This window comes from Parasteatoda tepidariorum, chromosome 5 (genome assembly GCF_043381705.1).
Source record: "Parasteatoda tepidariorum isolate YZ-2023 chromosome 5, CAS_Ptep_4.0, whole genome shotgun sequence".
In the NCBI taxonomy this organism is placed as follows: Eukaryota; Metazoa; Arthropoda; class Arachnida; order Araneae; family Theridiidae; genus Parasteatoda; species Parasteatoda tepidariorum.
In genome coordinates this window covers 67,135,932-67,161,413 of record NC_092208.1, presented here as the reverse complement: position 1 = coordinate 67,161,413, position 25,482 = coordinate 67,135,932, and the positions used below count along the sequence as shown (strand labels likewise).

The 25,482-nt window shown below is 30.3% G+C and overlaps 4 protein-coding genes across 4 annotated transcripts in view; 2 read left to right on the top strand and 2 right to left on the bottom strand.

The window, feature by feature from the left end:
• Positions 1-11,920, bottom strand: LOC107453166 (omega-amidase NIT2-A). Its single transcript, XM_071180853.1, is given in 8 exon segments — positions 1-196; positions 270-325; positions 1,932-2,109; positions 4,261-4,350; positions 6,454-6,570; positions 7,885-8,005; positions 9,350-9,468; positions 11,825-11,920. Coding segments are annotated over 8 exon segments (801 nt in total). The 5' UTR covers positions 11,844-11,920; the 3' UTR covers positions 1-95.
• Positions 1-17,918, top strand: part of LOC107453160 (A-kinase anchor protein 1, mitochondrial) — a 187,796-nt gene extending 169,878 nt beyond the window's left edge. Inside the window, exon 8 of the mRNA XM_071180553.1 lies at positions 17,723-17,918. Within this exon, the coding sequence (XP_071036654.1) occupies positions 17,723-17,877 (155 nt within the window). The 3' untranslated portion in view covers positions 17,878-17,918. The remainder of the gene's footprint in view (positions 1-17,722) is intronic.
• Positions 11,955-16,219, top strand: LOC107453165 (zinc finger protein 888). Its single transcript, XM_043040155.2, has one exon. The coding sequence runs from the start codon at positions 12,511-12,513 to the stop codon at positions 13,738-13,740; it is 1,230 nt and encodes a 409-aa protein (XP_042896089.1). The 5' UTR covers positions 11,955-12,510; the 3' UTR covers positions 13,741-16,219.
• On the bottom strand, positions 16,615-17,616 carry LOC139425570 (uncharacterized; the record flags this gene model as incomplete). The annotated part of the gene is made up of 1 exon (XM_071180852.1): positions 16,615-17,616. A coding segment is annotated over one exon (936 nt), but the record flags the coding sequence as incomplete, so codon positions are not given.
• Positions 17,919-25,482: the final 7,564 nt, after the last annotated feature.

The window sequence follows — 25,482 nt, the reverse complement described above, 5'->3', positions numbered from 1 at the left end:
TAGTTAATGAAAAAATATTTATGTAATATATTAAAAATCTATTTCAGATCACATAATATACTTTGAGGATTAAGTTAGTACAAATATGCTTTCATTTACATAAGTATATTTTCAGAATATTTAATGCTGTACAAATCTTTCCTCTGCTGTTGTCTTATAGGAATTTGTTCACGGACTTCATTCACGTAATCTAAATCTGTAATAAAAGAAAATAAAAATTTATAATAAGATAAGATTATATAAATTCAATAATGAAATTCAATACTTGCCTATATCACTATAGAGTATAATTTCCTTCTCATCAGTGGTTGCAATTACATTTCCCCTATTAAAAAATTAAGATTAGGTAAAATAGTATTTACAAAATATACTATGGTCTCTCCATTGAAGATGCTAATTGAAATTCATTTATAATTTTCCTATTTCTGAATAATATGCTTAGATTTTAAATGGGCATATGTCAATTAAAAAAAGAAATGGTCATCTTCAAACAATGGCAATTCAAAATGTCCATAAAATTGAATCTTTCACTTAGAATAGCTTTATTTATTGAAATTGAAAAATAAATTTAAATAAGACTGTTTAATTTTAGGTCGAAGAATAAAAATTTTCATCTGCATGACTAGTTCAATTGCACTTATGAAGAAAATCCTTAAAAACTATTAATCCTATCAACTCAAATTTTAATCTGATTCAATTCAGTAAAAAAAATCATGAAATAACATAGTGTACATTACATGTTCAAATAGCCCGTTAGATAACAAAGTAAAAAGTGTACAATTCAAAAGTAGTACTTTTTATGCATAAGAACGCTTTTCTTCTATGTTTCTAGTGTTTTTTCTATTGACTCTCCTGTGTAGTCTCATTTGATTTAGCATGAAAAAATACACAGGAAAAACAATGTCTCATTTGCTGAAATCGCAATATCAGACGTGTAAAAAGTACACATATAAATTTACACTTTTGTACATGAAACACTTATTTATAACTCCTAAACTATTAGTCTGATCGCCTCAATATTTGTTCCATTCAACTCAGCATCCAAAAATACAATGGAAACAATGCTTTATTTACTTGTCCGGAAGAAATACAAATCTTTCTCTCAAAACACCATTTCCCTTTTGAAAAAAGAAAAAAGGAGGAAAGCGCACGGAGGAGTAAAAGAGTATTCAGGCATCAAATAACATGGCAAAACTTTTTGTTGAAAAACACTGGTGATTAAGTTTTTTGAATAAACACCCTTCTTCTAGCTATAATTACCAAATTGGAAGAAAACATTCAAAATACATCAGTCTATGTCATAATTTAGTCAAAGAATTTTTCTTCCACGGTACAACGTCCTTTAAATTGTAATATTTTTTAACCTTTTCCAAACAATTTCTTTCTAGTAATAATCAAATTTAATGCATAAACATTGTCCCGTAGTGGACTGATCGTTAAGACACGGTTCCCAGCAGCTCACCGAAGTCAAGCATCACTGGCTACGGTCAGTGTGCGGGTGGGCACTTGGATCAGTCTGCGTAGGGACCGAGGGTGTACGGTATTGGTCCTCGTTAAACTGTGCTACCGTAAAGTGCTCGACTTCGGGCGCAGGTCGTCGGGCTACCGAAGCGTGGGTGCCATCCCCTCCGCAGAGGATCAAAATTGTGATGGCATGTCTTCGGATCATCTTCTGGGATGTTTCCCAGACCGTCGCCAATAGCCCATTGTGCAGCTCTAGTGCGACGTAAATTAACAACAACAGCATAAACATTGAAAAAAAATACTAATTTTAAAAATTAATTTTAAACTAAATTAATTTTAAAAACTATACATAAAATAAATTATAGAACAATAGGATATAAAGCATAAATTAATTTTAAAAACTGCATAATAAAATAAATAGAACTCTAAATAAATTAAATAACTAAAGTGTACCATAGATAACTCACCAAGGGTTAATTAAAGTACTATGACCCCAAGCAGTATAACCTGCATTAGTATCTCTGGCTGGAGATATTGTCGCAACATAAAGTTGATTATCTACAGCTCTTGCTCTTGATAGCAGTTCCCAATGGGCAGGCCCAGTTGTCATGTTAAAAGCAGCAGGATACACCAAAAGTTGGCACCCTGAAATGTTACACCAGTTCAACAGATAAAATACAATATATCAAATGTATAGTTTACTGGTAAAATGTAAATTCAGATAATTGATAATTTTAGAGATATATTTTTTGAATATAGCAATTCTAGTTTATTACAGATTTTTTCTATTTGTGGATTAAAATCAGAGTACTATTGCATGCTAAGAGATTCCTAAGAAAAAAGAAGGGCAGGGTGACGGTATCTAAATAAAAGGGTAATTTGAGTTTTGGAGGCCACTAACCAAGCCAAATTCATGTTATAAATAAATAATTATTGTATTTTTTAAATAATGAAATGAAATATCCAGAAGTACATGTTTAGCAACACAGACATTCATAAATCAAAAGAAAACGTACATCTTTTAAAAATTATTTAAACAAATGACAATACGAAAAATCTTATTTTCTGCGTGTATAAGCGGAGAAAATAGCTGAAATAAGCAAAAATGTGGAAGGATTGGCAGCTACGTAGATTGAATTTTCTGTTTATCTTTGAAATTCGAAAATAGATAAAATTATTTTATTTGAACTACTGAATTTCCAGAAAAAGCGGAATATCTATTTAAAAAAAATAACCGAAACTTTTAGAGAATCGAAGTTTTTGATAAAAAGGCTGAAATTTGAGAAACAACAGCGAAAAAAGCGGAAATCCGCTAAAGAGCGGAATAACAAATGGGATTTCATGCATTGGTTGTTATAATGAGGAGGGTCGCACTATAGAGTTAAGTGTTACAAATAAAGAGCACAAACTGTTTTAATGCATGTTTATAACATTTTAACAGTTCCCGGCTATTTTTACTTGTACTCATTAATATCGCTTTCTATGTTATTCATGCTTGTAGTCAAACTGAACAAATGTTGCATAAATTAATCTAGAAAAAGTTGATATAGCAAAATATCATAATTCAGAATGATTTGCATTTCAAAAGATATCTAACTCAATTCTGAAAAAATAAATAAATGATGGAAAAAAAGATCTAACTGAAAAAAATATTTAATTAACATTCTAACTGTAAAACACTCGAATACGGTTAGTTTTTTACAATTAGAATAATTAATTAATAAATTCGGAAAATATTTAATAAACCAGAATATTTAATCATTAACAGTTTATTTAACATTCTAATTTATTATCACTTTTTTCCCCCCTTTTCGTATACAGTTATAAGTTAGCAGTGTCTATACATAAATATCCTCATCTTTTAGTTTTACTCAATTTAATTTTTAGATTTATATTTTTCAGTTTTAAGAAATTGTGTACTAAAATAGTAAGATCAGTCATTGGCAAATGAAGTGAAATAATTCTACTATCAAGATTAAGTACTTTAGTTTATAATGTTAAAACCAAGAAACATTAACCTATCAAACATTAAGCAAGTAATTTCCTTGCCACATATCACATTTTACTAAAAACAGCATAGAGAGTCCAACATACAGAAGGTTAAATAACTATTGTATCTTTAATATATATGAGTGATAAACAGTGACCAAATGTTTAAATTTTATGTTGAAAGAAAAGTTTCGTTGCAATATTATAACAAAAACAATCAATTTAGCCATAACATTTAAGTTTAACTTTAAAAAATTTCCGGAAAGCCAAAAGAATTCTGTCTTTCAATAAAACCACTCTTACAAAACCTGTTTTTTTTAATAAAAAATCTAAATAGTCTCGTATTTTTCTTCTCTTTTTTAAAGAGGTTTTTATTTAAACGTAAATGTTTTTTGTAAACTCAAATTGCCTGCTCAATGGAAAAGAAGAGATCAGGGACATCTACCATTAAATGGTATGCCTGGGTTTGGTTGAAAAGATATTTATGTTTTATTGTTTTTAATGTTTGCATTGTTTTGTGCAAAGATGCCTACTCAGTGAAAAAGAGACAGCTACCGTGTAATGGTATGCCTTGTTTTGGTTGAAAAATTATTGATGTTTTATTGTTCTTAATGTTTGCATTGTTTTGTGAAAATTTTTCATTTTTTCTTGAAATTGGGAATAAAAATTATGAAAAAATAATTACATACATGCTTTAAATGAATTAAATTTATTGGCTTGATTCAAATAATTTTCAGAGACAATGAAATTATACATACATCTAAAAACAAAAGCTAATCTTATTTTATTTTATAAATATGAGATTACCTTTCTCTGCATATATATTAGCCATAATTGGGAATCTAATGTCATAGCATATTCCTATTCCAACATTCCAGTTGCCTAAAAAATATGACATAAATTAACACACTCATAAACTGTGCACAAGTTTTTGAAAATTAGAACTTAAGTTCAAACTTCTTTCACAAACTTTACAAAAGTTTTTTTTTACCTGTGATATATCTTATACAAATTTCCTAATAGTTTCATACAGAAAATTTAAAATATATTTATAGAAATTTTAGTAAATTGTTTGACATAATATTAAGTTGTTGTATGAAACTAGTTTTATTTTAACTAATGTTAATAACAGCAGAATTTTCCTTTTCCGTTGCTGTTAAGGGATTGTCGGCGTTTTAAGAAGGGCGGTCCGCCCTTCTAAAAACGCTGCTAATCCCTTAAAAGCACAGCCTTTTTATTCAGATTCCAATTGCAAAAATATTAATTCACTGTTTAAATAATAATTACACACTCTTAAATTAACTGTGTTTATTGGTTCAATTCTGATTACTATTAAAAATATTTACTTTGTTAGGATTATTCTCAACTCTTTAAATTTTTAGAAGTATCTCTTTCTTAAAGGGGGGATATTGAAATTTTTTTCAATGGTTTTAATTTTTAAAATTATTTATTAAATAAAAATGCATTTTTTTCAAAATGCAACTTTAAATGTTTATTTTCTCATAACTTTTAATTGAAGCAGCACTGCAGATACAAACAATTTTCATCCAATACAAGAAAAAAAAGAGAGAGAAATTGCTGCCTTGGAATTGTTGGAAAATTCATCGAGTACTTCAAGATAAAAAGAGTAAACAAACAAAAATGATGAATTTATTGGTTTAAGAATTTAACAAAGGGTAATTAAATTTGTAAGCATTTAAATTTTAGTTTTCATGTCTTTGATATAATAACATCCTATTTTTTTAGGAAGTTTCTGCTCAGTCCAACGAGTGCCTTTAAATAAAGGTTCTACTGTATTACCAATAACATACTAATGCTTTANAAGTAAATTAGTTATATTCGTTATATACATTATAATTATGTAAAATAGTTATATTCATTATAGTTTAAATGTTTTTTCTTTTGCTTCTCTTAACTTCAACATACTGAATATAATTGTGAAGGCATAATTTGGGGAATATTTCTATATCAGTGCCTATTCATTTCAGTTGAAACCAAGGTGGGTGCAGACTGGGTTTCTTCTGGGGCATACACTTGAAAAAAGTATATTTCCAAGGTGTTTTTTTGTTTTTCAAAATTAATTGTACTAGATCTCAATAGATTTTACAATACTCCAAAAGCAAATACTTTAAAAATATGCATTCATATTTTCCAATACTGTAAACTTAATTAATGTTTAAAATATTTTGAGTGATACATTTTCTAAGTTTCATTAAATTTGTTTAATGAAATAATTTTAAAAAAATTTATGGTGCATTATAATTGGAAATGCAAAAATTGGAAATTAGCAACTGTTCAAAAGTTTCACAACTAATTTTTAAGAAAATCTAATATTTAATTCATTTGAAACAGCATAATTATATAGTTTAAAAAAATATTTTGAGCACCAAAGTAGATATACACAATTATTTATTGTTACTAGGAGGATTAAAAATTAATTTTAAAAAAAGATGAAATAACAATATTTAACAAAGCAAGATTATTTTTGTCCTAAGTAAATAAATACTTTTCTATGTCATCAGAAAACTTAAAGAGTCTTAATACATTGAAAAAAATAATCTAATTTTTCTCTAACAAAAACAAAACACATTATTATTATTACTTTAGTTTTACAGAAATAATAAGAGGCTTGGAGATAATGAGAAGTGATTCTGTTTTGAAGTTTAAGAGAAGATCTCCTGATCCCCAATTAGTCTGAAAAAGGCTCAACAAGTTGAAAAAAATAAAGGAAAAGCTCAATAAATCCTATATTAGTAATCCAAATTCTGTAGCACCAAATTATGAAAACTAATTTTGAATGAAAAAAAAACTGTTAATTTTAATTAATGATAATAATTTTAATTAATGATTCTAATTAATTAAAATAAGTTTATCTTATGCAATTTGTATAAAGGATGCATAATAAAATTAGAAATGAATCAGTTTAGCTTATGCATAAATTGTTAAATAAAGTGCATAAGATTCGAGTCTAGTAAATGCAACAATATTTATATATTGAACATTTATTAATTTTATATTATACCTATACCTTTTGATGTTTGGCTATGAGTTCTCCCTCAGGATTGTAAACTAAACAGGTGTTATATAACTTTGAATCCTGCTTTTCGGGAAATGTTCCTAAAAATTAAAATAGGTCATTTTAAAATATTTTTCAAATACATTTACAAAACTAGTTTCCAGATTTTTCAACAACAACAAAAAAAAATTCTTCTGCCTCTCAACAAAAAGCTCAAGTTTTTCCAGCAGGTAGTGACAACTAACTGATATAGTCTGTGTTTGCAGCAGTAATTTACACAAAAATTTCTTATTTTTGAGTTCGATTTTTTTTTAAAAAAAGGGCTGAAATTTTCAACGTCTTGTTAATGGCAAGAGGTTTAAATTGCTTGATCTGTTTATACTATCCATTTCTTTTTTAAAATGAAAGTATAATATTACAAAAAGAAAGACAGTTTAAACTATTTCATTTTATTTAAATTGGAGACAACATTAATAAATTCCTCTTTTAAAATTTTACCAAGAAAAGTGTGTTATTTTTTTGATTAAAACTACCAATTATTTATTATTCTAAGATACATATAGTCAGAAATAAAGTTAGCTGTCTCTTTAACAACCTGCTGGGTGCACACTTACACGTTAAAAGATATATAAATTTGTAATTGAATATGTTACCATCAATGTAAAAAATTAGGCATTCTTTAGAATGTTTAGTCATTTCATATAATGAATAAAATCAAACAAAGTGTGAAATTAATAATATTTAACACATTGCCTATGCATTCTATGTAGTAACTAATGAAAAAGCTACAGGTACTCCATATAATGATGAGGCAAATTAATACAGTTGACTCTTAAATATCCAGTTTAATGAGGCAAAAAATATGCCGCTTAACAAAACAGCTAGATAGAACGAAATTCTACCCATCCACTTTCCTACATAATTCATCAACATATGTTACACATTTCAAGATAAATGATTAATGCGAAAATATTCAAAGCTTATTAATAAACTACTCAAATGTGAAAATTCATGACTATGAAGAATCAAAATGTATAGACCACAGTTTTAGTATTCCTCATTTTTGTATTTGCCACCTACCAGGACAAGTTTTACAAATGACCGGTTCCTGTATTCGTAATGTTTTACCAGGCTGGATAGTACAGAAACCAGATAGCCATGAACTGGATAATTGAGAGGCTGCTGAAATTGCCATAAAAACTAAATTTTTATAAATTCACACTTTGACTAAAAACTGTTTGTTATCCCTAGGAATTCTATATAATGATAAAGAAAAGTATTTAATATTTTATACTTTACATAAAAATGCCATCGATCCATACCATGACCGCCTACATTTCAAAAATTGACAGTAGACCAGTAGAAGATTAACAGTAGCAGTAGACAATGCAAGGAAATAAATTGATAAAATTTACCTCCAATCAAATAAACTTTATTTTCTTTGGCAGTGTCAGAAAGTAATTTGCTAGTTTCTCCAGGAATATTTTCTGCATACTGTTTAAAGTAGTTAACTCCATATGGTGAGTTGAAGCATTCCTATGAAAATTAACCATGTATTGTATTAATTTTTTGGGCTAAATATTAATAATATGTTTATGTTATTCACTGATGATGACTCATCCCTGGTCCAGGGGTGCAGAATACATCAAATCGCGCAAACGAGGTTCGGGAGAAATTCAGGCAGCCCTGGAGAGATTTTTGATGCATAGTATTTAAGAAACTTTCTTACTTTTGTTAAATCTTGTTGGTCAATTAAAAATGTAATATTTTGACAAATAAGACATAAGAAATATGGAACTAAAAGTCATCATTTCAACTTTAAAATACACATTTTTAAAATTTATTTTAACATATTTAATTTTTTAACTTCCTATAAAATTTCTGAGTAGGAAAAAAAATGTTTATGTCATTTATGTTAAATATAACACAAACAAATTAATGTGTCAATTTGTTTATTTATTAGTTTAAATTCCTTAAGTTTATGAGTGAGACCTTAAATTTAGTTTTATAAAATATTACTATTTCAATATAATTAGATTTTAAATAATTTTAAACTCATATGCTAGTTTATTCAAGAATTGTGTTAAATCAAGTGTATATAATTTGTTTTATTGAAACAAAAATTAAAATAAAAAAATTTAACAATATACAAAATTTTTTTGAAAAAAGTTATTTTTCCTAAAAAAAGCCCTATAAGGGATATTTAAAAAAGTAAAAAATTTTTTTGGAGAAACATTAGGCCTTGAGAAATTTCTGCACCCCTGGCCTGATCTAAAGAAATAAAATCATCAATAAATACAAAGAATTACATTCACTGAATATTCTATTATTAATCAAAAAATTAGTAAATTGTTGAAACCTATTTAATCATTCACACCTGACCACATCAATACAATGCTTATTTTTCTTCTAAAAAAATGCTGGCCTCTCTAACTTTTTTTGTCAGAAAATATTAACTGATATAAAAATTACCATTTAAAAAAGAATTAATTTACTATGTTCACAAATAGCTCTTATGAGTTTGTACTTCCATAAAATAAATTTAAAATTATAATAATAAATTTTTTAATCATATTTTTAAAATCCTTATCAAAATTATGTAACACTGTAAAGCAATATTTAAAAAGAAAGCCAAACCAAAATAAATTATAATGATTTTATTCACAGTAGAATTTTAATAATACAAAATGAGCCATTTTAAGGTTTAAAAATTTATTTATTTCAATTAAAATGAGAAGTATTATCTTACAGGTAAGCATCTTAAATTAGCTCTATTCTGTGGGGCTTCTTAAATGAATTTTTGTAACCATTAAGTTTTTTTTAACAATTTTAATATCTGAAAATTTATTTTTTCAATTAAAATGAGAAATATCATCTTACAGGTAAGCATACTAAATTAGCTCCATTCTGTGCAGCTTCTTTAATGAATTTTTGTATTCTGTTCAAGTTTTGTTCTTTACTTGTAGAGACAGCAAATTGAATAAGAGCCAATTTCATTTCTAGAATTCAAAAAGACACCAAAAACATAAAGTAATTATGTAAAATTCATTAAAATGAAACGTCCAAGTGATCAATGAATTGTAATGCAATTGAAGAACTGAATAGAATAAGAGTTTCCGAGACATTTGGGTAAATATAAGTAAATTAGTTATATTCGTTATATACATTATAATTATGTAAAATAGTTATATTCATTATAGTTTAAATGTTTTTTCTTTTGCTTCTCTTAACTTCAACATACTGAATATAATTGTGAAGGCATAATTTGGGGAATATTTCTATATCAGTGCCTATTCATTTCAGTTGAAACCAAGGTGGGTGCAGACTGGGTTTCTTCTGGGGCATACACTTGAAAAAAGTATATTTCCAAGGTGTTTTTTTGTTTTTCAAAACTAATTGTACTAGATCAATAGATTTTACAATACTCCAAAAGCAAATACTTTAAAAATATGCATTCATATTTTCCAATACTGTAAATTATTTTCATTTAAACAAAAACTTCCAAGCATCAAAAGTCAAAACTTTTTAATACATAAATTGAAATGCATTCAACTTGTTTTGAGAACATACTAATGTGCCTTTAATTAGAAAGAAAAACTGAAATATATTAGTATATTATATATATAAATTAAGAATTGGGGCTAATAAAATCTCAGGGATATTAGGGCGCTTTCTCACAGTTAATTATTCACATCCAGTCTTCTTATTCTATTTTTGGATTCAAATATACAAGAATTAACAAGTTTTTCTCTTTATTAAGTTTGGGAACCATATTACTTCCTTGACCTATTTAATGGACAAATTGTAATTACTAATGTTTCCCGCTTTGTTTGTGATTTAAGAGTTCATTGGACTTGTTTGCAAGATTTTTCCTAAATTTTATTCAGACACGCCTGATAATTTTATTCTCTTGTCTGACAATAATGGTTAAATAAAATTTGATTTGCCCTGGATACATCCTGTGCCAGTGTGCCCAACTTGCCTGACTGTCTTCGTCAAGTATATAAAATAATATGAAGAAAGAGGTTAATGGAAAAAAACGGTGAAAAGTTAATTAGAAAAATAATTTTTTATATTTTACTGAAAGGGATGTATACATTCAGTTGTAGGCCGATTTTGAAAAATATCGGGAAATAAAAAATGATTCCCTTTTTATTAATAATAAAAAGGTTGGTTTTTAAGGGTATATTAAAAGAATTAATGCAAAAATTTCAATTAAACTTTTGTAAGGGATTCATGCTTAAATTGAGTCCGATTTCAGGTAAATACAGGCCATACAAGTCTTCAGACATGTACAATAAATAATTTCGATTTTCCTTTTTTTAGATTATGAGTTGAGTATTAGTTATGAGTTACAATAGCAGTTATTTAAATTTGTTGCAATGAATACTTTTATTAAAAATTTTGTAATATAAAAAATGCAATTATGCTTAAGAAAATTTATAAGTTTTGAATTAAAATATTTCATATATTGACAATTTATAAGTGCAACAAAAAGGCAAAATGCTTTTCCTCAATGTAACATTTAATAAGCCACAGTGGCCCAGGGAGTTAAGTTTTTGGCTCCCAACGGAGGTGATTCAGATTCGAATCCCAGAGGTGACTTATTGATACAAATTCTGCTCCTGGATCGCACTGATCATAGTGCTGGCATAAAATATTCTGAGGGGTATAATAATCATGGGTTGGAATCCCTTGCCATCGGGCTAACCAGAGGAAGTTCTTGTGGTTTTCCTCTCCATGTAATGCAAGTTAGTTTCATCAAAAAGTACTTCAGAAGGCTAGTTTGTCCCAATACTTGATCCAGGTGTTCCCTTGTCTTCTGGGTTGGGTTCAAAATAACAAGGCTACGAGCAGGGCATCCACTCCTTTCTTCTTACTTACATCAGTTTTTGCACGCACAAAAACACTTTGATTCATTGGTAAGGTACTGATCAGAAATATCACCCCCTTAAAAAAAGAGAGTCTAAAGACTGTCACCATTATCCACTAAAATTTGTATAAAAAGATTTGGCAAAATAAATGAATGCTATGAAGTTAAGGAAGACTAAAATTAGNGCAGTGAATGTGATAAAGGATACAAAAAAATGTCGCTTGGATCTTCAACATTTAAAGAACTTATAATCCAATGCAAAAAATTAATGCATGATACATAATTTCTCCATTTTCAAGTAAAATTTTTTACTTTAAGTAAGAATAATTTTGAGAGAGGAAGAATATAAAATATAAAAACATGAAATCATCAGCTCAACTAAATAAAATGAGACAATAATCTTAAAAATATTTTCTTTAAAAGTCATGATAAAATATTTGATTGATATTTTTAAAGATACGAATATCATTTAATTAAATTACTGTGTAAAAATGCTGCCATAAATAGAAAAATAATCAGAAATCAAAACTTCCGATACCGTACAGAAAGATAAAGTAAATAAACAAATTACTGCCAGATTCTAAAACTTGAATGGAATTGAAATTTCAGTCTTAACTGTGTTAACTCCAAGATAAGGTTCCAAACTCTATGAAAATGTTGATTAACTAAATAAAAAAACAATGTAAATTAGAAAATGTAAAAAATAGTTCTAAACGACAATAAAAATTGACATATGAGATTTGTTTATTTAATTATTTGAACCCACTTATCGCTAAAGCTGAGCAGAAATAAACAGTCATATGGCTTTTAGCAAAAACTTATAATGACATCACAAGCTTGTGTAAATAGTAAATATGTGTGTCACAGAAAAGGGTAATTATGACAATGGTTTAAAGATATGTTTCCTACATCACATAGGATGAGTCTTTGAATAAAACTTTCAAAATAAAAAGTAAAATTTCTCCCATCTGTGCTTAAAAAAATAGCTCCAATTATGTATTATTTGAACGTTAATGAGTAATTTAAAAACAGTAATTTTTATACAAACACCGAGCATTACATTGGAGAGAACTCTTATTTATTCAGCGTATAATATTACACATTCTCAGGTGTTAGCAAACATTATTTTGTTTATCTTGTAGAGCAGTCTTATTCTTATTCATTCGGTATGTGTAATGAAACATTCACTTTGGAAGGAAGTTTAAATGCACTATCAGTTGTTTCTACTGTAGAAAAACCTTATTCATGCAGTTTGTGTGATAAAACTTTCACACAAAAAGCCAATTTAAATCGACACTACTCTGTTCATTTCGGAGAGAAGCCATATTCATGCAGTGTATGTGATAAAACATTCGCACAAAAAGTGCATTTAAATAAACATTGCGTTGTCCATACTAAAGAAAAACTTTATTCATGCTGTGTATGTAATAAAACATTCACTCAGAAATCTAATTTAACTAGACATTATTTTGTTCATACTGGGGAGAAGCCTTATTCATGCGGCGAATGTGATAAAACATTCTCTCAAAAGGCTGGTTTAAGTCGACACTCTCTTGTACATAGTGTTGAAAAACACTATTCATGCACTGCGCCTGATAAAAAATTAAGTTTAGCTGAACATACCATGGAGCAACTTTTTGCGTGCAGTGTGTGTGATAAAACTTTTGCACACAAAGCCAGTTTGTATCGACACAATTTTATTCATACAGGAGAAATGCCATATTCATGCAGTGAATGTGATAAAGGATACACTAAGAAATCCAGTTTAGATAGGCACTTTCTTGTTCATACAGGAATTAACCGTTATTCATGCAGTGTATGCGATAAAACATTCACACAGAAAACCAGTTTGGATAGGCATTATCTTTCTCATACTGGAATGAAGCCTTTTTCTTGCAGTATCTGTGATAAAACATTTATACAGAGAGCTGATTTAAGGAGACATTCTCTTGTTCATACTGGAGAAAGGCCTTTCTCATGCAGTGTTTGTGGAAAAACCTTTACACGTAAAATCAATTTAAATGCACACTCTGCTATTCATACTGGGGAGAAGCTTTTTTCCTGTAATCTTTGTGATAAAACTTTTGTACATAAAATAAATTTTGATAGGCATTATCCAGTTCACACTGGAGAGAAACCCTATTCGTGCAATTTATGTGATAAAACATTTGCACATAAATTTCTTTTAAACGAGCACCGTGTTGTTCATACTAAAGAGAAACCTTATTCGTGCAAAGTGTGCACTAAAACATTTGCACAAAGAGTTAGTTTATATAGACACAAATTTGTTCATACAGGGCAGAAGCCTCATTCATGCAGTGTATGTGATAAAACATTCACACGAAGAGCCAATTTAACTGCACACCTTGCTGTTCATAACAAAAAAAAAGAAATCTGATCTAGTGTAATGTGTGAATAGCATTACAGTGATAATATCAGTTAAAGGCTCCTCCCATATTACTGGGGGTGAGATCAATCCTTGTAGCCGACTAAACATCCAGCAAGATGCTCTTTAAATCTGTTGTTGGTGAAAATCCTGTGAAGGATTGTGGTGGGGAAATAAAGAGAATAGAAATATGTGATCTGGAGATAGGGATACCAGACATGGCACTGTCCACATTGTCTGATTTTGAGCAAAATTATGTGGAGTTGCACATGGCGGTTAAAACATAAAAGTGGAGAAAAATAAGGGTAGATCCTCAATCATAGTTGGGTAATGTGTAGCATTTGATATAACATTCACATAGAAAACTATTTTAAATAAGCTCTCTCTTGTTCATAATAGATGTTATAATTAAGCCTTCTATGGGAGAAAACTTTATGAAGATGCATAAGGAATTTCCACTCTAATGTTGAGCATAAGAAAAAGTGGCATATTATTTTTTCCAAAGTGTGGTAAAATGGCAGCACTCTGGACCAAATAGTTTTTGAACTATAGTACGATAAAAAGTTTAACCACTAGTTAGAGTCATTAGTTTATCGTTTTCTTTTATTATTTTTAATTGAATTTATAAAGTTCTCTGTAATTGCTTGTTTATTTGTTTTATTTTAGTTTCATAAAATGCTTAAATATTGATTTTTTTAAGAATGCCTGTGTTAATGAAGATCAAAGTGCATTTTGTAAAAGTAAATTATAATTTATTTATTTAGCTCACCATTTTTCTTGTTCTTGAAATTATTTTATTGTTGAATAAAATGCATGTTTTTATGGATGATATACACCATTAATTAAACTAATTTATGTGTAAATACGTAAAGGCCTTATTAATGTAATTTTTTTTAAAATTTCTCTGCTTATAGTAGAATTTATTGTGTGACAGATTGAAATAAAAAGTAAATAATATATATATGACAGAGCCACTTTATACAAATAATAGAACTAAAATAAAAGATTTAAAATAGATTACAAAATTTTATGTTTGTATACAAATGCACAACAGGAAAATATTTCTGAACACAAACATAAATTGATGCAATTTTATTTATTATTGATTCTGTTAGCAAATACCTAAGCATTTTGGATCTAAATTAACAGAATTGCTGATGATATATTTAATTAAAAATGTGATTCAGTGTATTTGTGAAGCATAATGAAAATAACATATTCCTTTATTTAGCCACATTTTAAATATATCTAAACAAATACATATATACAGTACCGGTCAAAAGTTTAGACTCACTTTTATCAAACATAAGCATCAACAAACTTCGCAAAATGCTGTTTCCATTTAAAACTGTTCATTATTTTTTCATTTTCTATCTATACTGTTGTTGATTACGAAATGAACAAAAAGTGCATGTAAATACTTATTCTAAAATAAAGTGTAATTTATTTAAAAAATTTCATTAATTTTTAGTTTATTTGGTTACTTTTAATCTTTTTTTGTAAGTTTCATTGGTTAAATTCATGTACATAACACATTAAAAATTTGATATAATAGTTTTCATTTGACAGAATAACTGGTACATATTAAAAGCAAATGTAAACAATATTTTATACAATTTATTATAGAAATATGGGTCAAAAACCATAAATAAGTATCGAAACACGTGCAGTTATTATTGCACTTTATGGCGAGGCGAAGGCTATCTACATAAACAAATTGCCTTTAAAACTAGTGTTTCGCTGACCATTGTTGTCAGAACTTTGTAAAGGAAGAAAGAAACTGGTCAAAATAAGAGCCACCAACGATCAGGGAGACCTAGAATAACATTCAAACATGAGGATAAGTTTATCTGCATTTAAAGTAAGCGGCAGCGAATCGTTGATCAAGATTTTTTTTCCAGCAAGATAGCGATCCAAAACATTAATCAAAATTTTGTAGAAACTATTTTGTATCAAAATAAAATAAAAATGTACTGAAATACGTGGATTGACTCCATCTATCCCATAATATTAATCCTATTGAGCTATTATGGATTTAGAAATGTTAGAAAAATGCCATGTTTACCATATAGCAAAACAAATTTTGGGAATCTTTACTTAGCTGGAACCAGATCTAAACTAGAACATTGAAAAAACTAATAAACACATAAACTAAATCCCAAAAATATGCACTGCTGTGTTGTTATTAAGGCTAAAGGAGGATATTTCGAAGAATACAAGATTGGTCGAAATTCATAAGTTATCAAATTATAGTTCTTACAACACATATGTATCAATAATATCAAAATGAAATTAATTTGTTGGGATTTTCGGTCTAAAAACCTTGTTATTTGTTCATTTTTAAAAAATTCAAGAACTAGTCTAAACTTTTCACCGGTACTGTATATATATACTTTTCAAATATACAAAACAAATACTTTTTTATACCCTTTCAAACAAAACCTTGATGTTGTTTATTTTAACTAAATAAATTTATATTTTACATTTTTGATATTGGTGATAGAAGTTATCTTGTTTTCTTCATTATTTGTCTGATTCCTTTTTGTGGCAAAGTTTTCTCCTGTTCGAGATGTGAGATGAGTTCCGTTAGAATGTAAGACAAGTTCCTTTTACGTCTATGTTGCCAAATATTGATGATTTCCCTCTCAAGTCTCTCTGGTTCATAAAAAGTTTGCTATACAACAACATAAATTTTAAATAATATAAATAGAAAATCTCATTTAGTCAATTTTTTTGCGATGACAAAATATGCATAAAATTTAATTATCATTAAGGGATTCAAATTTTCAAGATCTTTTCTACCAACAACTATTAGGACTATTTTTTCAGATTGCCACTCTATTTAAGAATCGGAATTTTTGAAAAAAAAAGGTATATTTAATCAGAGAAGGTATATTTTTATTTCTTATTTCGTGACTTAAAAAAATATAGGTCTGTTAAAATTAATTGTCGTCAGGCCAGATGTATGAACCCGTTGACCTGAAGAAAATCAAACACCAAAAGAGGAGTAGAGTAAATGTCTTCCCAGAGAAGACCAAGACAGTTCAGGATGTGATCGGCGGAAGCCCGGTGTAGATGGCATTCAGGGCAGAGTAGGTAGGTTTTAGTTCCCTCAGAAAATAGTAAACCTTTAAGATGGCCGGTAGCTAGGCGGGAGATGGTGGTGCAGACTCTCCTTTCAAAGGGAAGGGTCAAAGAAGCTCCAGGCTTATTTCCCTTGTACCAATGGTGGGTGGGGGGAATCAACCAGTCTCTGAGAAGCTGGGATTTCTTCAGGGAGTAAAGTTCAAGATAGGTAAGATCAGAAGAGGTAGGGTGCGGTTGGCTGCAACCCTCTTTAGCTAGGCTGTCCGCTAAATCATTACCATAGATACCGACGTGAGAAGGAACCCACTGCAGGTGAATATTATGTTGGAGGGACAAGAGTTTTAGGTTGTTTACGATGGAAATACTGGTTTTGTCGCCAATTTGGGTCCGGTTGTTGAGATGTTGCAGGGAGCTGCGGCTATCAGAGAATATCCAAAGGTCTTTAAAATAAAGGTCATTTTGCATAACAAATTCCAGACCCCTGTTGATAGCCAGAAGTTCACTTCTGAAAACGGAGCAGAAGTCTGGGTTACGCTGGCAGAGAGAAAATTTTTCATCAGGAGTCTCGATGTAGACTCCGCTACCAGCATGACTATCGATTTTGCTGCCGTCAGTGAAAATTTTTGCGTCTTGTTTTGGAATAGAGTGAATAATTTCGAGAGCCAGTTGCTTTAGATGTTCGGGCAGGAATTCCTTCTTATTGACAGGAGCGGGAAGGTTGAAATGGAAGAAAACTTCTGGAAGATCTTCAGAAGGGTTCAAAGAACTGTGAAGGGAGTGCGGCTCTACATTATCGACAAGGAGGTTTTGAAAAACTATTTGGCTAAATGGACTGTTTTTCCTGAGCCTTTGGGAGAAAATCCAATTGCTGAGGTATTCGGAAGTCTTGTTATGTTGTCCAAAGCTGAGGAGCTTGTTATAATATTTTACCAGGCTGGCTTGTCTTCTGGTATGGAGAGGCAAAAGGTTAGCTTCATAATGTGCAATGTTGGCTGGGCAACTCTGTTTCAAACCTGTGATAATACGGGCAGCACTAAGTTGGACCTGTTCAAGTTTATTTAGATTGGTCTCAGAGGCACAGCAGAAAATTGGTGAACCTTATTCGAGAATTGGCCTTATGAGAGCCAGAAAGGTAGTTCTCAGAGTGGTCGCATCCGCACCCCAGTCTCTGCCAGCTATGTACTTCAAGATGTTCAAACGCTTTCTAGCTTTCAAGGTAATATGTTCAGTATGCTTATTGCTGGTAAATTCAGGGTCAAGAACAAGGCCTAAGTATTTTGGATGTTTCTCATAGATAAGTTTCTGGCTCTCAAGGACCAGTTTTGGGTGATAATTATACAAATGCTTATTTGTAGTGAAGAAGGTAGTTGTAGATTTGCTTGGATTAAAGTGAAGTTTATGGTCAGCAGCAAAAAAAAGAGATAGACTCCAAAGAAGCATTGAGTATGGACTCCAAGTAATCCGGATTGTTTACTGAGCACCAAAGGGCAATATCATCAGCAAAGAGTCCAATATCTGTGCCCGAGGTAATTGTCAGCTCAATGCCAGCCAAATAAAGGGTGAACAGAGTAGTGCTAAGTACGGTTCCTTGAGGAACTCCTTGGCTCAGTTTATAGGTGTCAGAAAGTGTTTTATTATATTTAACCTTGATATATCTTTGTTAAAGATAGTCTGAAATCCAAACTAGGGCATTACCTCGTATGTTGAAGGTGTCATGAATGTTTCCAAACCCTGTCAAAAGCTTTAGTAAGATCCAGTAAAGCAGCGACACTATGTTGAGTAGGTTTGAGATTCTGGGTATCCCTGATGGTTTGCGCAAACTGTAGGACTTGATCTGTTGTGCTATGGCCCTTTCTGAATCCATATTGTTCTCTGGGAATGAGTTGATTTTTATCCAGGATAAACTTGAGTCTTGTTAGGAACATTTTTTCAATTAACTTGCTAGAAGTGCATGTAAGGGCAATGGGTCTAAAATCTTCCGAGGAGCAAGTATTCTTGTTTGGTTTTTTGATTGGAATAATAGTGGCTCTCTTCCATTCCTGTGGAAGTCGCCCTTGTCTCCAGGATTGATTAATGATGTTTAGTAGCCATTGCTTCCCTGAGCTGCCAAGGTTTTCAAGCATACAGCCATAAAGACCATCTGGGCCAGGAGATTTGGTCATATCAAGAAGTGCCATTGCCAGGAGTAATTCACGCATAGAAAAGGGTTTGGCTAAAGAAGAATCTCCAATATCAGAGCTTCGACAACCGTGCACGATGCGTCTTGCTCCAGTCAGAATTGGCCTATCCTCATTCGAGAAATTGAGTCTGCTAATCCGTTGGTAGTGGTTCGCAAGGCCAGTGGCCGCAGATTTGTCATCTGGGAACATTTCCCCATTGTCGTTTTTGATAGAGTTATTAGCGTATTTAAACAGGATTCCATCCAAGCTGCTGAACTAAAACTCAAGGTTTTGCAAAGTGTATACGAAATTTTTTTTATAACAATACTATCAAAAGTGCAATATTATTTAAAATAAAAAAAATTATTTTGCTAATATAAAATATTAGTTTATAAATATTATATTTTAATGTTTACTCTGATTAAGTATTAACACTTGCTTATAAATTTTTTAATATTTCTAACTATTTTGGTTAGCTGTGAATGGATGTTTTTTAAATTTATAATTTTGATCCTCAATTTTAGATTGAGGAATCTAGCTATTTAATCAATAGCTCATTTAACTAATTAGACTTTGATAGTGTAATAATGAATTTTCCAAATAGGACAGTATGTAAACTATATTTGTATTTTTGTCACTGCTTCATAATTATGCCTTGTAAATGTATCAAAATGTAGTGTGTTGTATCACTTGTATGTGCATTTAAAAAATTTGCTTTTTATTTGTACCATTAAATAATTTTTATTTCTTAATTTGTGCATTATTTAGGCAAATTTTGTACAAAGTGTTAATTTATAAAATTTTTTATCTTTTTCAAAGATATTTTAATTAAAAACTTAATGCAAGGAAATTTTTAGCTGTTAATTTCTTTTTTACATATATGTGTGTATTTACATGTATTGTATATAACACAATAAAGAGACAGAACAGAATTGAAGGAGAAATTTACAAAGAAAATTAAAAATTAATTTCGGTTAAGTTAGGTTAAGGTTCACAGTTTGATATTCTTTACACTGTGCATTAGCTGCAAGTACTTAGAACCCATATAATTTTGTTTTTTAATTTATTGATGATTTAATTATCTTTAATTTTCAAAATTATACATTTGTTAAATAATATTTGCTGTGAGGGGGCCAATTCGCGTGATTCGCTCGATCTCTTCCTCTTTTTTTTTTTTTTTTTTTTTTTTTTTTTTTTTTTTTTTTTTTTTTNTTTTTTTTTTTTTTTTTGTAGTTACTGCTACAGATTTCACGATTTTTTTTTATGTGATGATGAATTACAGAATGCGAAAAAGGAAATAATTAGTGTATTTTCTTCCTACAAAATGAGAGAATATTGCCCATAATAGTAGAATAAAAAAAAATATTACATATTTAATTTAAAAAAATATTTTATTTGATCCGATTTTTTTTAATATTTTTTGAAGTTGATGCTTTTCTTACTTTAAATTAGCAACATGTATTTTTGTTATTTTTAAGTATTTTGCATAAAGATATTAGTATTAGAGGGATTTCTTGCAGAAAGCTCGAAAAAATTCTGCCACAGGGTTACTAATTATTATTGAGTATATTCACAGTGAAGATTGGATTAGATACATCAAAATCAGTTTATTGTTGGTGGAATAATTTTAAATAGTATTATTTTTTACTACAAGCCGACCACCTGGTTAGCGTGCCTGGCTGCGGAGCCGATGGTTGTGGGTTCGAATCCCGCTCACGGCATGGATGTTTCTTTCTCTCTCTCTCTCTCTCTCTCTCTGTGTGTTTTATGTCCTTACTTCTGTGTGAATGTAACCCGCCCTATAATCGGGTTTGTGTTTGTATGACGTGGGCGACGCTACTCCACAGCCGTGGCTTAGCCATAGGTGCTCACTGGGTAACGATAAGAGAGTAGCATTTCTGAGGCAAATGGGAAATGAACCCAAGTTCTCGTCATTAACCAAAAAAAAATTTTTTTCTTACTACAATTAGAAGTCTTTAGCTGTTCTCAAATTTTATCTTCCAATAACACTGATTTTGATGAAATTTTTTTTAATACAATGATTTGACAAATTCTAATAGCTTTGTTTCTCGTTTTTCATTTTAAGACCCTTAATGTGTAGTTTATGATTTTTTTAAATACATTTATATAAAAGATTTAAAATGTATATCACGTACGGTAAATACGAGCACTTTGCACGTGTTTTGTATAGATAATGCTCTGGTTACTTTTAGTATTTTTTTTCTTCTTTAAATTGGGATAAAATTATATATCTATGCACTAATTTCCAATTCTGAGTATTTTGTCATCTCACAAATTACAGTTTAATGGAACTAGTATTATGAATTTTCTACAAAAGGTTTTTTTAATAATTTCTTGTCATAAAAATTGTTTTTGTGCTATTAGCAGTTTTTCATCTCCCAGAAAAACAATATTAAAAATTTAGTTGTATTATTTTTAAAACAACTGCATTATTAATCTTTAAAGAAATAATTTATTTTTCGTTGTGTGTATACATATACAGTATAGATAAGTTTAAAATGACGTTACTCATAGATTCCTAAGTCCAGTTCAACTGAATAGATTGAAGTATACAGGGTGGTTACAATTAAAGTGGTCCTCTTTAGAACCCGTTCTACCTATACTATTTTGATGAAACTTGTTATATATATTATATGGACCATTTGGAAATGAATTTTGTTACAAAAAAAAGTTCACATTTTGAAGATCAGGCGGCACTTTTCAAAAATCCCTTTTACTAATCAGTCTAATTTACAAAGACTTGCAGTTAAAGCCAGAAAGTTGTCCTGTGTACCCTTGTCATCGTCAATCCTGCTCTTACAGAAAAAAGATCGAGCTTTACTGGTGAAAACTGTCCGCAGCAATAACTTAGGTGCACCACGTGAATATTATCGTTTAATGAGATTGCGAAAAGGGCCCATGTCGAAGAATAGTTTGAAGAAGAAGATGATTTCGAAATTTGCAGAGACTGGAGAGTTGAGTGTGTTGACTGAAAAGGCCTACTCTGTTGAGAACGAAACTGTTGAAAGAGTCGTTGCTGCTGTGGTTGAAAGAGCTTCCAGTTCTAGTTATACTTCAACAAGTGCTTTATTGGTGTCACACGAGCTGGTGATTCCGTGATCGACAGGTCCCGCAGTGGACTGATCGTTAAGACACGGTTCCCAGCAGATCACCGAAGTCAAGCATCACTGGCTACGGTCAGTGTGCGGGTGGGTGACCACTTGGATCAGCCTGCGTAGGGACCTAGGGTGTGCGGTATTGGTCCTCGTTAAACTGTGCTACCGTAAAGTGCTCGACTTCGCGCGCAGGTCGTCGGGCTACCGAAGCGGGGGTGCCATCCCCTCCGCAAAGGATGAAAATTGTGATGGCATGTCTTCGGATTATCCTCCGGGATGTTTCCCAGACCGTCGAAAATAGCCCATTGGTCAGCTCTAGTGCGACGTAAATTAACAACAACAACAACCGGGATCGACAGTTGATGTTTCACAACCGGTATTTCTACTAGATTTCTCAATTTTTGGGTGTTCAGTTCCTCTTAAATCTTGAACTCGCACGGGAAATTCTCTGTTGTGCTCCTATAACTGCCATATAATGTTAGAGATTGGATCCTTCACTTATATCAGCTAAATTACCATTTTCGCCTTCAGATCCTTCGGCAGAAGCTGCAGATATCTCATTGGATGTTTCATCGCCATGTCATTAACAATTCCTGACCTTGGATGCAAACACTGGCTGTCTTCACCACACAACTTAGATGAAGCTTCTAAGTAATGTTAATAAAAGTGACTAAATCCGATTTAGTTTTAAATGTTGCCCGTAAAATGAGATCTTTGATTATGTAACTTCAAAGAAATACGATTTATTCATGTTGACAACTTCAATTTGCTTTTTTGCGTTTATCTGAGTGCATTCAAAGAGGTAGAAATTTAAATTGAAATACACATTTTACTTTTTTGAAAAATTCAACTAAAACAATTAAAATGTCATAGTGAAGAAGGATATTTTTATCATATTGTTGCCCTTACAACGTTAAAATAAGTTTTCTTTGAATACGAAAAATGAAATAAATGTAGTGAACAATGACAATATTGTTATGAAAGTTTCATGCGTATATGCGTGCATTAGTTTCAGTAATTACATGCATTGTATTATGTGAGTTATGATAATTATACGGTACCTTTATTTACGTTGCACTAGAGCTGCCAATGGGCTATTTGCGAAAGTCTGGGAAACATCTCTGAGGATGATCCGGAGACAACACACATACGTCACACCCCGTTTTACAGGGTGGACACATTCACACACCATCCATCCGCAGAATGTAATTTTGACATGAATCGGAGCACGATCAATATCCAATCCAGTGCCCTCAAAGTTATTGATTTGTTATGGGAACTTGGAGGACTTAGTGTGTAACAGACACCATTTTGTACACCGGGCTGTTTCCATGGAAACAGAAATTGTGAGACTGAGATGTTTTTACAGACGGAGAATATATCAGTTGGAATTGAGAACTCGTCTCGTGGATGCTACGTTGGAGTAATATGTGTTTGAGTAAGTGCGTGTTACGATATATCTCTTCTTCATTTGTGTTTTCTTTCATCTGTAAATAATTTTTCTTTGTATTCGCTCTTTAAAATAACTTAAAATAAAACATGACAATATATAATGCATTGTTGAATTTTTAAAATATCACTGTTCCATTTCTGTTTAAAAAAAATTCTAATGGTGTTTTCGATATTTCTTCAAGTATTTTGATAAAAAGTTAAGTCTTGCCCAGTTTTGAAATATTATAATTGGAAGTTATTGTAACGTAATCGTGTATTTAAGATATTTATTACATAATTTTCTTAAAATGAGTCTTAGTGAGAATGAGCCCAGAACGAACAGCATTGAAAGTCTCTAATGCAACCCCCTCCAATAAAAGGCCAAGAGGAAGGCCCAAAAAGAGATGGAAGGACTGTGTAGATGAGGATTTTGCCATCCTAAAAGTAAAGAACTGGAAAACAATTGCTGGGAGAAGGGCAGAATGGAAAAAGCTTCTGAGGAAGGCCCAGGCCCACAAAGGGCTGTCGTGCCAATGCTGATGATGATAATTGGAAGTTATTGTAACGTAATCGTGTATTTAAGATATTTATTACATAATTTTCTTAAAAAATTTCAAGATTATAAAGTTTATGAAATTTCTTGTTATTTATCTCAAAATTATGTAGTTCAGACAGTGTAGGAAATTAATATTTCTCATTTAATTAAGCTGTGTTATTTCTTTCAACTCGTGCATTTTTTTACAAAAAAAATTTTCGAAAAAAATAATTATTATTTTTAATGAATATTAAAAATTAAAAAACTAAATTTTTGATATTCTTTAACAGCGCAGAAATAAGTCTCCTTGAAAACTGAATAAGTGACAATTGTATAGTAGATATCAGTTTTTCTGCTCATTGCCTTCTATCTCATGCGGTTTTAACAATGGCTGTAATGGGTTAAATCGTTTTTCTAGTTTTACCTTGTATTTTTTAGCCATCGCAAATAAACAATTAATGAGAAACAAATTCTTTTTAAAAAAAGGTCAACCTCCAGCTGAAAAAAAAACTTTACTGATCTTCTTTGAAGTGTATAATTTCTAAAGTGAAATTATTTATATCAAAATAAAAGCATAGAAAATTTCAACTAAACTTTTTGTGTAATTCCTTTTCTGCAAATCTTTTTCTTAATTTATTATTCAAAACACGATCGTTCTCATACTTTAATATTCACATCCCGTCTTTTAGTCTATTTTTAGTTCAAGTATGCATTATATATATCTAAATAACATTTTTAACGTTTATCCCTTTTCTAACTTCTGAGAAATACATTTCCCCACGACATATCTAATAGACCAGTGTTTCCCAAAGTGTGGTACGCGTACCCCCAGGGGTACGCATTCTTATTCGAAATATCTTGCAACAAACGAAAATTTTAAAAAATTTTATTCAGAAACAAAGCCAGCCATGAAAATTTACGATTACGTATTTTTCTATTGGCTTTTTTTTGCAGAGTTAACAGTTAATATTTAGTAGTGTCAACAGCCAGTTGTGATTTTTATCTTTTGTGCAAATTTTTTTTTTATATTAAAAAATACATTCATTTTTTTTATCAGTGGTACACAGCGTTACGAAAAGTTTAGAAGGGGTACACAAAAGTCATAAGTTTGGGAAACACTGTAATAGACCAATTATAATTAATAAAATTTCCCTAAAATGATACATTTTACGGATTTACTTAACAAGATTTTCCCTAACTTTTATTGAAGAGAACGACGATTTTGTGTCACTTGGATGATTGTTCTCTCTTTATTAATTATGAAATAAATATTGCGCCCTCTTTTCCCTGCCTAAGACCAGTTTTTATCCTTCCTTTCCGCACTGATGTTAGATATGTATGTAAGCTGTAAATGTTACTGCTTGCTCGCAGATCAACATCTCATTTTATTGTAATAGATATTAAAAAAAGAAACGAAGAGAAATGT

Coding starts and splice junctions, on each gene's coding strand:
- LOC107453165 (XM_043040155.2), top strand. CDS start 12,511: ATGTGTAATGAAACATTCACTTTGGAAGGAAGTTTAAATGCACTATCA.